The 14,206-nt window shown below is 38.4% G+C and overlaps 1 protein-coding gene across 2 annotated transcripts in view; it reads left to right on the top strand.

Moving 5' to 3' along the window:
• Window positions 1–2,980, top strand: part of fxr2 (FMR1 autosomal homolog 2) — a 49,181-nt gene extending 46,201 nt beyond the window's left edge. For both annotated transcript variants that reach the window (XM_067446891.1, XM_067446882.1), the window contains 2 exons: window positions 582–676; window positions 1,652–2,980. In XM_067446891.1, the coding sequence (XP_067302992.1) occupies window positions 582–676; window positions 1,652–1,762 (206 nt within the window). In that variant the 3' untranslated portion in view covers window positions 1,763–2,980. The remainder of the gene's footprint in view (window positions 1–581; window positions 677–1,651) is intronic.
• Window positions 2,981–14,206: the final 11,226 nt, after the last annotated feature.

Here is a 14,206-nt window from a genome sequence, read left to right as displayed (position 1 = left end):
GCATGTAATGACAAATCTCAAGAGCACATGGCTTATTTCGTCTAGGGCACCAAATAAGCCGGAACAGCTACTGCTTATAAAGACCATAGGGAGCTGGTGTCGCTTAAATGGTTGAGAGAGAAATACAAAGAATCTCACTGATTACTTTCCTGTAAAAAGTCCCCTCCTGTTAAGTAGACACAACATTAAAATGTGTAGTTTCACTCTTGGCTTTGTCTCTTCTCCCTCTGCAAATATCTTCTTTTGGGCCTTTCTTTCGCTATACTCTAATCTTCATCTGTTAGATGCACTTCTTTAGATATTAGACTTGATTTATTTTCTCTGTTATTTTGAATCTTCCTATTACAATGTTAATGTCTCTAATTTTACATTTTCTTAAATGTCATTCCTGTTCTGCCTGGGTCTCGCTGCATCCGTATGTTAATCTTTAGATTGTGGCTTCTGCTGATTTGATTGGTTGAGGTTAATTTCAGAAGGTGTCAGGTGTGTATACGAGATGTTTTCATGCTGTAGGTTATCAGTTTGCTGCTCTTGTTTGATCTCGTGCCGTTTTTCTCCCCATCTGATCTGTGTTGATTTAGTTTCTGTTGCTGACTTCATCTCTCGTGCCGATTCCCAGAGCAGACAGAATCTCCCAGGAAAGGAAGAGGCGACGCCGCACGTGTCCCATCCCAAGGTCTGCGAATACTACAACACTATTGTTTTAATTATTATTATTATTACTTTTATAAAAAATTTCCAGGTTTGCTCTGTTTGCCTTATAGGGCTGCACATTTTTGACCAAAATTGTTTAATTTACTTATCAATATGATTAACTAAAACTAAAAAATAACATTCTTTTTAATTGAAATTAACCTAAAATAAAATTAAAATATTACTTGAAAAACTTAAACTAAATGAGAATTAAAAATGTTGTGATGGCAGTAAACTATAATACATTTGAGGCAAAAATGTTTTTGGGGTTTTTTTTGTACTGAAAATTAATAAAAAATGGTGCTGTCAAATCAATTAATCGTGATAAATCACATCTAACAGGCTTGTCTCTATATATTTATCTACATTTTTATACATTTTATATAAATATTTATTTATTTATTTATTTATTTACAGATAATGTTTATAATGAACACTAGACTGTTAGATGTGATTTATCGATTCACAATCCTTATTTAATCGCAACTTTAAACACAGTTTGTAAATATACACACACTTTTATTTTCTATTTATTTTCTATTCTATCAATCTATTTGACAGCACTAATAAAAAGTAAAACTGAAATAAAATAAATGAATCCTACATAGCAGTATTTTTTTAAATGTAATTGATAAAATGACAAAAGCACATAATGAAATATTAATAGAACATTAATACATTTAATAAATAAAAAAAAGCAGGATTTAAGAAAATATAATCATTTTAAAGTACCACCTGACGCGCGCGTGTGTGTGCGTGTGTGTGCGCGCGTGTGTGTGCGCGCGTGTGTGTGCGCGCGTGTGTGTGCGCGCGTGTGTGTGCGCGCGCGTGCGTGCGTGCGTGTGTGTGTGTGTCCATTATAAAATGTTAAAAAGCTTTCCTTTGGGAAAAAGGACAATTTCATTAGGATCAGGCATAGAACAAACTCCTCAACTGCATTTCGTTCTCTGTTCTTCAGGAAAACGGGACCAGTGTGAGTAAGGAGGAGCGCACTCCCTCCAAACGCTCGCCGAGCAACGGCGTGGCATCGCCCGGGGACGCTGGAGCCCTGGTCAACGGGGTCTCCTAAAAAGTCATCTCGCCCCCTCAAGACCCACGTCTAAAGCAAGACACCATGGCAAACTCTGTCCCTGCTTGCATTCACGTAAACCTTTAAACTGACGAATGAAAATCGACTAAAATCCTTGAATTCATACAAGTCTACGAGAACAAAATGATACAAAAAAAAATGACGAACGCATCTACTTTAAACCACACATAACGGTGTATGTTTATCCTATCTATCAGTACTTAGTGCATATTTAAGACAAGCTTGCCAAAAATGAGCTGATGGATATGACTCAAAATTTCTGACATAACACAGAAAACAGGACGTGACTATTTGGGTTTTATTTTTTTTGTTTTTTTTGTTTTTTTGTTTTTTGCTGTTGTTGTTGCTGTCATTGTTTGTTTGTACTCACTGGTGTGGGATTGTAAAAACACTCCCAAACAGACGCATCTCTGAAAAACAGTGTTAACTAAACGAGGGCGGAGCTAGCGGAGAGCCGATGGGTTGAAGGCGGAGCCTCTCGCGAGTGATTGACAGTCGAGTCTGTGGTACTCTGAGTTTAAGGGCAAAACGGAGAGACATTGTGCCTTGAATTTGAAAAAAACTTGAGTATTTTTTTTTTTTCCTTCTCCTTAATATTTGCGTTGTTCATGAGATGAAGTAGATGGTTCCTGTTTGTTTGGTGTTTTTATTTTGTGTGAGGAAATGACAGGATTATGCAGAATAAGGGGTTTCGAAAGAGCGATAATTAATGCCAAACATGAAATTAGGATGTTTGTCCGAGGTCAAGTCGTTATTTGAAACGTGTGTTTGTGTGTACGAGTGTGTGTCCGATTGTACATGTTGTGAGCATATAAATTGGGAGGAGCGTTAAATGATCCGGGAGACAACTCAGAAGAATCCCGAATGGATTCAGTCTCTTCGGGTAAAGTGGGGTGAAAGTGGCACAAGTGTCCAAACGGAGCTAGAGCGAGAGAGACGCCAATGAACTAACTGACAGGATGAGAGTGTTGATTTAATTTTCAGAGTTTCAACATCTCTTTCCTCAGCGGTCCACCGGCCCTTCTGGGAAAGGAAGGCAGGATGAGTGTGAGCGTGAAAGGAAGCGCGCACACACTCGACCGCGTCCGGAAGGGTAGTTTATGCCCCTCTGGTGTGAATGGTCTAGAAGGCACTCTGAGAACAGTGAAACCCTATTAAGATGAAGCCAGTAACACTGAGACAGATGCTGTAGTTCACACACACACACACACACACACACGTGCATGCACACACATGCGTCCGAGAGCATTGTAATGCACTCCAGTTTGTTGTAAAGGAGTTGTGGCCTCTTCTGTCTCTGCTGGAGAGTTTGGTGCCGTGGCAGAGAAGCTGTTCAAGCGTTTGTCGTGTCCCTGGTCGTCAATGTTAAAGGGGAGGGGCCGTTCCTTCACTTTATTACTGTCATCTCAGTTCCTGCTCTCAAAGGTATTTTTTTTTTTTTTTTTTTTTTTTTGGTTGTACTTTCCACATCGTAGTAAAAAAAACAAAAAAGATTAAAATGGAAGTGAAATAAATTATTTCTGGAATGACACCTGTGTGCAGTCTTGCTTGCCTTTTTCTCTGGTTTCAGTTATTGGCTCTTTTCCAGAAATGGGGTGCACAATACCGCAGAATACGTCAGAAGCGCTTTAACAAGAAATGCGCATCCCTCCTGTAAACGACTAGTAAAATAAAGTGGTCAAACTAAATATAATATGAACTGGTTTCTGAACACATCTAAATAAATCAAACCCCCAATTTGAGGTTTTAAGCAATAAACAAACTAAAACCCCCCCAAATAATTACATATTTAGTTTAAAAAAAACATTAAAACAACTATGATACCTAATGTTGATATGGATAGATGAATTTCTAATGTATATCAGTGAAAGTTACTTTTAGAAGTCATTTTGAGGTTTTGTTTTGTTTTTAAGCAACACACGAACTAAAAATCCCCAAAAGACTTACTTTAATTCAATTTTTAGTTAAAGAAAACCATTAAAGGGGTCATATAATGCCATTTTTGTACAAGTTAATATGATTATTTAGTGTCTAAATTAAAACTTTGTAATATACTTTAATTAAAAATTATATTTAGTATTCTAAGAAATCACTTATTTAACCTGGTGCAAGCAGTTTCTGTGCATGTGTGTTTTATGCTAATGAGCTTTGCTCACCCCGCCCCTATGTTCGGTGGGGGCTTTGAGTGTGAAGCGTTGCTTAGGCAACAGGAGAAAGTTTGACAACGCGAGTCTCTCAGGACACATCTGTGCCAGTTCAACCGTATCAATTCGAGATATCAGAGATATCCACATCAAAATGACTGCTGTGTTCATTATTACACCCAAGAACAGAACGCCACAATCGCTAAGATGCCATTCTGCTCCAGCGTATCCACAATAGACCTTTTTCACACTTCCGCATTTTTAACTGGAAGTTAGTTACGGACGTGCAAAGACACTTCCTGTTACCGTAGTAGTAGCTAGCGGGAAATGCAAAAATGGGTGAGTCAAAAAACAGGAGTTTTTGTTGTGTCCTGGGTTGTTCATGTTGTACCCAAAAACAACCATACCTGTCTTTTCACTCATTTCCGTCTGGTCAAGCAACAAGAAATTTGTGGATTCATGCTATTAGAAGAGAAGAAGGGCCGAATTTCTCTGTGAGAAAAGGCAGCACTTACGTCTGTAGCAGACACTTTGCCAAGGAGGATTACTTCGGTGGAACAACCATCAGTCACCTTAAAAGTGGTGTTGTCCCAAGCCTTTTCCCTTGGAACAATTTTACAGTACCACTCAAAAGGGAATCTGTATTTTGAAAGGGTGAACAAACGTCAGCTGGTCCCTCCCAGGCGGAGGGCAACGGTGCAGCTGCTAAAATGGATCACGATTATGTGAGGTAAGGTTTAAATAACGTCTAAACATTACAGTTGTGTTAGAAATATAAAATGTACACATCATTTGCAAGTTTTCTTGCCATATTGACGCTTTTTATTGTTTATCTTTGCGAAACAACATGTTTTAAGTTGTTTAAAATGTGATACATCAGCATCCTCTAATGGTATTTATGGTGCCTGCGAAATTTGTAGCCTTTGTCCAGTTTATTGGTCTTGGTGGAGGAATCTGCGTCAAAAAAGGCTCAGAGAAAACACTGCCGGTATACATTTTGCTTAGTATAAGCGCGAAGCGGAAGAACGCCTACGCGACAGTGACGTATTTCCATTTTTTTGTGAAAAAGGCCTATGGCGGACAGCTTGCACTCGCTCAGGGCGGGTCTGAGATGAAACGCTGCTGTCAATCGACAGTTGTGGGAGGGGTGTCCGATCGTGTGACGTCACACATCGAACGGCTTAATTTCAGACGGGAAAACATAAGGAGATTTAAAAAAAACACTTGATGGATTTTTATCATTATAGGATGGTTGGGTAAGGGTACACTACCAACACGCATTGCTGTATAATCAACTTGTAAAAGTGCATGTACCATTATATGACCCCTTTAAAAACAACTATGATACCTAATTTTGATATGGATAGATGCATTTCTAATATATATCAGAGTTACTTTTAAAAGTAATTTGTTACAATACTTAGGCCTGTCGAAATAATCTATATATCGCACAATATATGTAAATGACCTCAATAATTTAGTGTGTTGCAATATATCGCCCATTATGTTTACATGATAATGAATGTCACCAACATTTTACTGTACTGTGTTTTCATCTTGTATGTTTTCCATGACGGAGGCGAGAGTGGTTCTCGAGCGGTTCCTTCATATACACAGACAGGTGGAAAAAGGTGCCATTTGAGGCGTTTATAGTGTTTTCCGGACAGCTGCTGACAGTCCGGAAGAATAAGCCCAAATGGACTCATTTCAAAGCCGCAATCCCCTGTCCCGGTGCACATATAAATGTCAATACAGAATGACGAGTGTCAGACATTTCACAAGGGAAAATGTTTATTTACTATTGATACTTTTTTTTTTATTAAGGATATATTTTTAACCCTTAATTTCCATGATCTCTAAAGAATTAAAAGTTTGTCATTTGAAAGTGTGTAGGTCTACTTGCATTATGCTGTTTAATTAGGATTATATATTCAGTGGCATAAAATAATCTTAAAATGACTAATGTTTATCGGCAATTGGACGATATATCGGAAAACAAAAAAAGTAGTTATCGTGACAGGATTAAGAATACCGTGTTACTACCTAAAAAAGTAACTAATTGTTTTAGTTACCAGTTATGTTACTTATTAATTTCTTTTTTACCTAAGTAGGTTAACTTACGGTCTCATAAACCCTGAACTCTCAGCTGATTAACCCAAACTTGCTTACTCGAGGTGTGCTGGATCCAAAAACGTGTCTGTGAGTAAATTCAGAAAACTCAAGAGTACGTATAACACAAGACAGAGCGACGAATCGATGATTCACAGTGGAAACAGATGCTAAGAAAAAGCCATTTTACTTCCTCGTCTTTTGTTTAATGACAAAAGATGCATACCGCCACATATTTGGTGGATCAATCATTTGTTCAATCTTTTCGTTTCATCTTTATTCACTGAGAATGAGGATTCGATTGTTTGTTTGATGCTAATTAATTGAATGCAGCGATGACAATAAAATAAAGAAAAAATATATTTGAATTGAATTAACATTTAAACATAAGCTTGTTATAATAGTGATTTAGAATCAATATATAATATTGTATATTAACTAACTTCATAGATTTAGTTATATTAATATAACCATATTGATTATATAACGCATCTGAATCCTAAATCGTAATTTATTATTAGGAAAATTGTATCTTAATTAATTTATATCTCCTGTTTAACAAAAAGGACGATATTAATGCATTATATTTAAAAAGGGTGTCTGTGTTTTCATCTCAAAATGTAATTTTTAAATTGTGGAAAATGGGAGGAAATAAGTTAAAACATGAGGTAAAGATGATGCGTGGCTTTTTTAACAGAATTACTGCCGTAATAACGGCCCATTTCAAAATGTTTACGTGCTTTTCTTCTCTTTCTCTTCTAAGCAGTGATGAAATATTGTACTTGTAAATAATTTCCTGCATTTCAGTAATACAAGTGTAGCCTAGATCAGGCGTTTCCAAACATGGGGTCCTTCAGAAGGTTCTAAGGGGTCCCAATTTCAGAGAATAAAAAGACAAAGCAAAAATGGAGTAAAAGTCTACCAAACAATCGAACCGTTTCATTTCTAACTGTTTCTCTCCTTTCTTGCCGTATACATTCCAGAATTGAATATGTTTGATTTGTGTCTTGAGTTATTTTTTCCTCTTTATCTCGCTCACTGGGTTTGTAAGGCAATTTTCTTAACATAGTATGTAATAATAATAATAATTCATTACATTTATATAGCGCCTTTCAAGGCACTCAAATCGCTTTACATAGAAGGGGGAATCTCCTCAACCACCACCAATGTGCAGCACCACCTGGATGATGCGACGGCAGCCATATTGCGCCAGAACGCTCACCACACACCAGCTGATTGGTGGAGAGGAGACCGAGTGATGAAGCCAATCAGGAGAGGGGGAAGGGTAAGCCGCTTGCATACATTTATTGTGAAAGTTGTATGCAAATAAAAAGTTGTATGCAAATAAATAAAATAACTCTTCCTCCTCTATTTCTCATTTCTTCTTCCCTTTTCTGTTTTGCTACTCTGAGTAGTTTACAAATCTTGGTATTTGGGGCACTTTTTGTGTTTCTTTGCCTCTTGACGGATCGCTTCCTGTTCTCCTGAGTTGTAAGTCGCTTTGGATAAAAGCGTCTGCTAAATGCATAAATGTAAATCATTTTTAATTGAAAATGTTCTACAGGCTTATACATCCAACATTAATTGAAGATGGGAAACAATATGTTATATTTATAATGTCACATTTACTATTTATCAAACAGTTTAAATGTTTTTTGTACATAAAAACAGATGGCTTTTAGGAAGGGGGTCCCTCATGAAGGTTCATCATATTTGGGGGTCCTTGGCAGAGCTGGACAGTAACTTAGTACATTTACTTGAGTGCTATACTTTAAGTACACTTTTTGAGTATCTGTACTTTACTTCAGTATTATTTTTTCTGTAAACGTCTGATTAACAACGTTTGAAAGACAAATATCGTACTTTTTACTCCACTACGGTCCTCAAAGTCGAAAGTGATTTCTGTAGAAACGTTTGAAGTCAGCGGATGCTTTTTATCTTTGGGTTTTTGCAGAAAGCTTATCAGGAATCTCTCTTGTAGGGTCTCTTGAAGTTCAATGATTTCCCAGCATCTTTTGAACACTCATTTATAGTTTATAGCAAAATGGAAGAAGACGGATGTCAAAATGTTTAATTGTATAACATGATTATTTCTTAAGTGAACATAAACATTTGGGAGAATATCAGATGTGTATCCGTGTATAGGATCCGTGCATTCGGCCTTAAAGTGACAGCAGCTTTGTAACTTTTGTAACTTTTTTACAAGTATTTGTTATTAGTCTATTATATGCTAGCATGTCAGATTGGAGCATCACTGACTGGCTTAAACCCTGATGGCATAGTGTGCATTTTTACAACAATAATATAATAATGCGTTGACATAAAAAAGGAAATTAACTTTTGATATTTGAGTACTTTTGAAAACAAATAAATCTGTACCTTTACTTAAGTGAAAATCTGTTTTTACAACTTTCACTTGTAACGGAGTAATATTTGACCAGTTGTACATTTTCTTTTAAGTAATGAAGTTGTGTAATTTGTCCACCTCTGGTCCGTGACCTGATAAAGTTTGAAAACCCCTGGGCTAGATCATTAAAATCCAAATTACAGCAGATCACAATTGTACGGTGTTCTGCAGTGGTCAAAAAGGATTTTAACAATGGGTTTTGAGGTGATCTCTTGTAAACTCAGAGATGTGGATTCGGACGGCAATTCAATCACCACACGACCTTGGTGTTTGTCAAAAAAAACAGGAGGTAATTCGGCCGGGGATTTTTACACGGGTGGTGGGAGAAAAACACTGACATTCTGGATTTAGACTGCAATAAAATCACAGACAATCCTCTGCCAATGTTGAAAATTCCCACGAGAAACAATTACTGTTTGAATAGGGTTTAAATATGCTTTAAGACAAACGGTGTGTAAACTCATCAGTCAACACTATTCACTGTAAAAAAAATTATATGTTCAATAAGTTATGACAACATGTTTTTTACATTGTTTTAACTCATCAAAATAAGTTAAGAAATGTTAAACATGTTTTTATCAGTTATACAAGATGTAACTCATTTTTTTAAAGTCAGTTTAACATAATTTAAGTTGAAATAACTGAAACATCCAAGTCGACTGTACTGCAAAAGTTCAAAATTTGCTGTGTTGCTGAGTATTTTCTCCTTTAAACTGCAGTGAACCAAAGACTTGATCAAAAGCTCAGTTTGAAATCGCCGGTGTTTCTGAATTCACAAACTACCTGCTGACCAATCACGTCACGAGGGCGGGGCTTAGCATATCATTAACTATTGTCTTAAGCAGAGGAGTCTCAAGAAGCAGGCTATCCTGGTTGAAGCAGCACTAGGTAACTTTTCAACCTTCATAATATATTTTCAAGACTTGTGATGATAAATCGACTTACAATAGGTTGAATGACACGTCTGCCATAGCCTGAGGGGGTCTGTATCGGTTTTAATCGTACTTTTAAACTTCGGGTTTCGGGTAGTAACCCGAGAGCAAAAAGAACTACAGAATTCGACTGCTTTACGGCAAATACGTCACTTCCACCAACACCCACACTTCCTTACATTCAGACGTGCGAGCCCAACTTTGTTTGGCGGATAATATAGTCATGTCCGAAGCAGCAGAGACAAATAAGAAAGAAAAGGTTTTGTTGGAGGAAAGCAATAAGAGGAAACGAAAAAGTGATGGGACCTGATCACAGGTGCCCGACCGATGCTGTCCTGCTTGTTACGGTGAGCTACCACTCAAACATTGAACTGAAGTATCATATAGATTCTGTAAAACGGTAACCAATAGACTACTATAATGACGCTGGCTTGTAAACGTGAGCATCGCGATTATTTGGCGTTTGAAAAAAATAAAACCCATGAACTTATATTCATATGACATGCTGAAACATAAGCCACTGACTGTACCTGGGATGAAGACATTTCACACGCGACGCCAGAAGAACACCTGCAGTGAACTCCTCCTGCAGTGTTCAGGGGAACTGTTAGTGCTGCACCAACCCGCGGCGCCACTTTTATGAAGTTATTTGGCCCGCCCTGCACCACTTTTTACAGTGGTGTAACGAAAAAGTGGTGTAACTAAAAAGTACATATTTTTACAACCCGCCCCGCTCACCCGCGACCATTAAATAGACATACGGGGTCTGCGGGTTATGAGACGACCCGCGCATCACTAGTTCAGGGCTATCAGGGCTGTCATGTCAACAAATGCACGCACGATGGCATCCCCTGATGTAGGATGACAGAGTTTACGACAGCAGTTGAGGACATTATTTTTTCCCAACTGTAGGGGGACCCCGAGAGCAAAAGTTACCTAGTGCTGCTTTAATTTTACTGGTGATATGAAAAATCGGCTATATTTAGCGTTATAGTGAGTGAATTATGTATATGATGTATATTTTGATGTTATGATGAACTATATGCCTTTCTGCACTGACTGCGTTTCTACGGATGCTGGTTTTCAGAAGAGCTCTGACTCTGAGATGGCGAACGGGAACATTAGCATCACATTATCAGCGGTTTGAACATAGTCAAGCCAAAAGCGAATCATATTATCATGTGTAACATTAGCATCACATTATCAGCGGTTTGAACATAGCCAAGCCAAAAGCGAATCATATTAATTACCGTTATATGTCTGATGATGCAGAGAGTGATACTTAAAATGCAATACATTTCTTATATATCGAGCCTGTATAATTTACTCTTCCACTTCTTCTGAATCAGGTTGAAGCATATATGGCTGATTACACCAGTATTTCTCTTGCCATTGTGCAGCATTTACTACAGGTTGAACCGACCGAGTGGATCTCTGAGCTGCTGTGAGTGGAGGCGGGGATCATTTGCATATTCTTGTATCCGCATACTAAATGAGGCAAAGGTGTAGAGTTACATCCAAGTTATTTTAAGGCATAAAGACATTTTTTCAGAGGTGTCCTTTTGGTGATCGATGATGAGTTTTAAGGGATAAAGTTATTGAGGGGGATTTTAATATGTATTATGTAATATTCTGAGTGCATTTCAGTGTTTTCATTCATTACTAAAGCAGCTCATGTTTACAGAGCGTACACGTCTCTGCAGTTTCAACACGGGGAGAAGAGAGCTGACAGTCAATAAACGGGAAAACACTTGTATTACTTGTTTGAAAAAGTAACTCAGATATTTTGTTGTAAAAGTAATGCATTACTTTACTACGTGAAAAAATTAATCAGATTTTTTTTTGTGCTGCCACACGATTAATCACATCCAAAATAAATGTTTGTTTTAATTATTATGTATAAATACACACTCATATTTAAATTTTAAAGAAAAATGTATTGTGTGTGTGTGTATATATATATATGTATGTATGTATGTATATATGTATGTATGTATATATATGTATATGTATGTGTATATATATGTATATGTATGTGTATATATATATATATATGTATGTATATGTATATATATATATATATATATACACACACACACACACACACACACACACACACACACTGACAAGGCATAACATTATGACCTATGTCCTAATACTGTGTTGGTCCCCTTTTTGCTGCCAAATCAGCCCTGACACGTCGAGGCATGGACTCCACTAGACCCCTGAAGGTGTGCCGTGGTATCTGTCACCAAGATGTAAGCAACACATTTTTTAAGTCCTTTAAGTTGAGAGGTGGGGCCTCTATGGATCCAAGTCAACACCTCAAAGCTCAAACTCATTTTTGTGTGGCAGGAGCATTACTGCTGAAAACCGCTGCCAGTGAATACCTTTCAATGAAAGGGTGAAAATGGTCTACAATGCTTAGGTAGGTGGTACTTGTCAAAGTAACATCCACATGGATGGCAGGACCCAAGGGTTCCCAGCAGAACATTGCCCAAAGCATCACACTGCCTCAGCCGGCTCGCCTTCTTCACAGAGTGCATCCTAGTGCCATGTGTTCCCCAGGTAAGCGGACACACACCTGGGCATCCACGTGATGTAAAAGAAAACATGATTCCTCAGACCATGCCACTTTCTTCCATTGCTCCGTGGTCCAGTTCTGATGCTCACGTGCCACTGTTGGTGCTTTCGGCGGGGTCAGGGGTCAGCATGGGCACCCGGACTGGTCTGTGTCTATGCCGCCCCGTATGAAATAAACTGCGATGCTCTGTGTATTCTGACACCTTTCTATTGCATTAACTTCTTGAGCAATGAGCTACAGTAGCTCGTCTGTTTGATCGGACCACACGGGCCATAGATAGAGAGATACTGACCACTGCAGACCGGGAACACCGCACAAGAGCTGCAGTTTTGGAGATGCTCTGACCCAGTCGTCTAGCCATCACAATTTGGCCCTTGTCAGACTCGCTCAAATCCTTACTCTAGCCCATTTTTCCTGCTTCTAACACATCAACTTTGAGGACAAAATGTTCACTTGCTGCCTAATATATCCCACCCACTAACAGGAGCCGTGATTAAGAGAAAATCAGTGTTATTCACTTCAATGGTTATAATTTTAAAGTATATAAGGTTGAGTGGTTTAGCTTGGCAAATAACCAAATGCCAGGCATAGTTAAACATTGCTTTGGGCCATGTTTGAGACTACCTAGTTTTTATGCTAGATTAATTTTAGCTAATACATTCCTACCGCAAACAAATCATTGAATACATCTCTTTTTAAAAAAGCTGAAGTGTTTGTAGAAAGAACTATTAGCTGCTCAATTTATTTCTTTATTACCATCAGAGGGAAATCATGTAGCTTTGCTAACCACAGTTAAATAGAAACTGGCGTTTGAGTTCTCGTGTATTGATCAAGACAAACTATGAAGTCCATGTGGGAGTGCCTCATGCATTCAAACGCAAACTAAGCTATCAAATCATATTTAAGTTTTGAATAGCTTGACTTTATAAAGAGGAAAAGGCTTATTTTCCAGAGGAAACCGGACCACCGATAATTATAAAAGTAATTATATTTGCGTTTATAAATGCTAAACGCACAATAGAGGTTTATACCCAGATAGCAAGCGGATGTGGGCCACTTCAGGCAATGATGCGGCACTGCAGGCCTTCTTATGGCCCGGATAAAATGTATGTGAGCCTGATGTGGCCCACAAGTAAAATGGCAAATATGGCCCAAATATTTTAAATCACATGTGGGCCTTTTTAGGCAAAGATGCGGCACTCATGGCAATGTGTAATCTGAATATGAGCCTAAAGTGGCCCATATGATAATTAATGAATATGGCCCAAATATCACAAACCAAATGTGGGCCACCTATGGGAAAAATCTGGCAAAACCGACAATGACTAATCTGGGTGTAAACCAAATATGGCCCACATATGTTGCAGCAAATGTGGCCCAGTTATGTTATAACATATCTGGGCCAGTTTTGGCACATATGAGGGACAGTAATCACTGGCAAATCTGAATGTGAACCTAAAGTGGCCCACACTTGGCAAAGAAAATAAGGCCCGGATACTTTACATCAAATTTGGGCCACATTTGGCAAATATATGGCAAAGTCAGCACTCGCTAACCAGGGTGTGAGCCTAAACTGGCCCACACATAGTGCAGCAAATAAGGCCCAATTATGTTAAAACATATCTGGGCCATTTTTGGCAAAGGTGAGGGACAGTAGTCACTGGCGAATCTGAATATGAACCTAAAGTGTGCCACACATGGAATTTGCAAATATGCCCTGGATACATTATACAAAATTTGGGCCACATTTGGCAAATATATGGCAAAGTCAGCACTGGCTAACCAGGGTGTAAACCTAAACTGGCCCACATATAATTCAGCAAATGCGGCCCAATTAAGTTAAAAACACCTGGCCCAGTTTTGGCAAAGATGAGGGACATTGATCACTGACGAATCTGAATGTGAACCTATTGTGGCCCACACATGGCAGAGCAAATGTGGGCCGAATACATCACAGCAAATTTGGGCCACATTTGGAAAATGTATGGCAAAGTCAGCACTGGCTAACCAGGGAGTGAACCTAAACTGGCCCACATTAAGTGCAGCAAATGAGGCCCAATTATGTTAAAACATATCTGGGCCAGTTTTGGCAAAGGTGAGGGACAGTAATCACGAACAAATCTGAATGTGAACCTAAGGTGGCCCACACATGGTATAGCAAATATGGCCCGAATACATTACATCAAATTTGGGCCACATTTGGCAAATATATGGCAAAGCCAGCACTGGCTAACCAGGGTATACACC

The sequence above is a fragment of the Pseudorasbora parva genome, chromosome 1, assembly GCF_024679245.1.
Source record: "Pseudorasbora parva isolate DD20220531a chromosome 1, ASM2467924v1, whole genome shotgun sequence".
In the NCBI taxonomy this organism is placed as follows: domain Eukaryota; kingdom Metazoa; phylum Chordata; class Actinopteri; order Cypriniformes; family Gobionidae; genus Pseudorasbora; species Pseudorasbora parva.
Note: the sequence above shows the minus strand (reverse complement) of the source record. Positions and strands in the feature narration are given on the sequence as shown.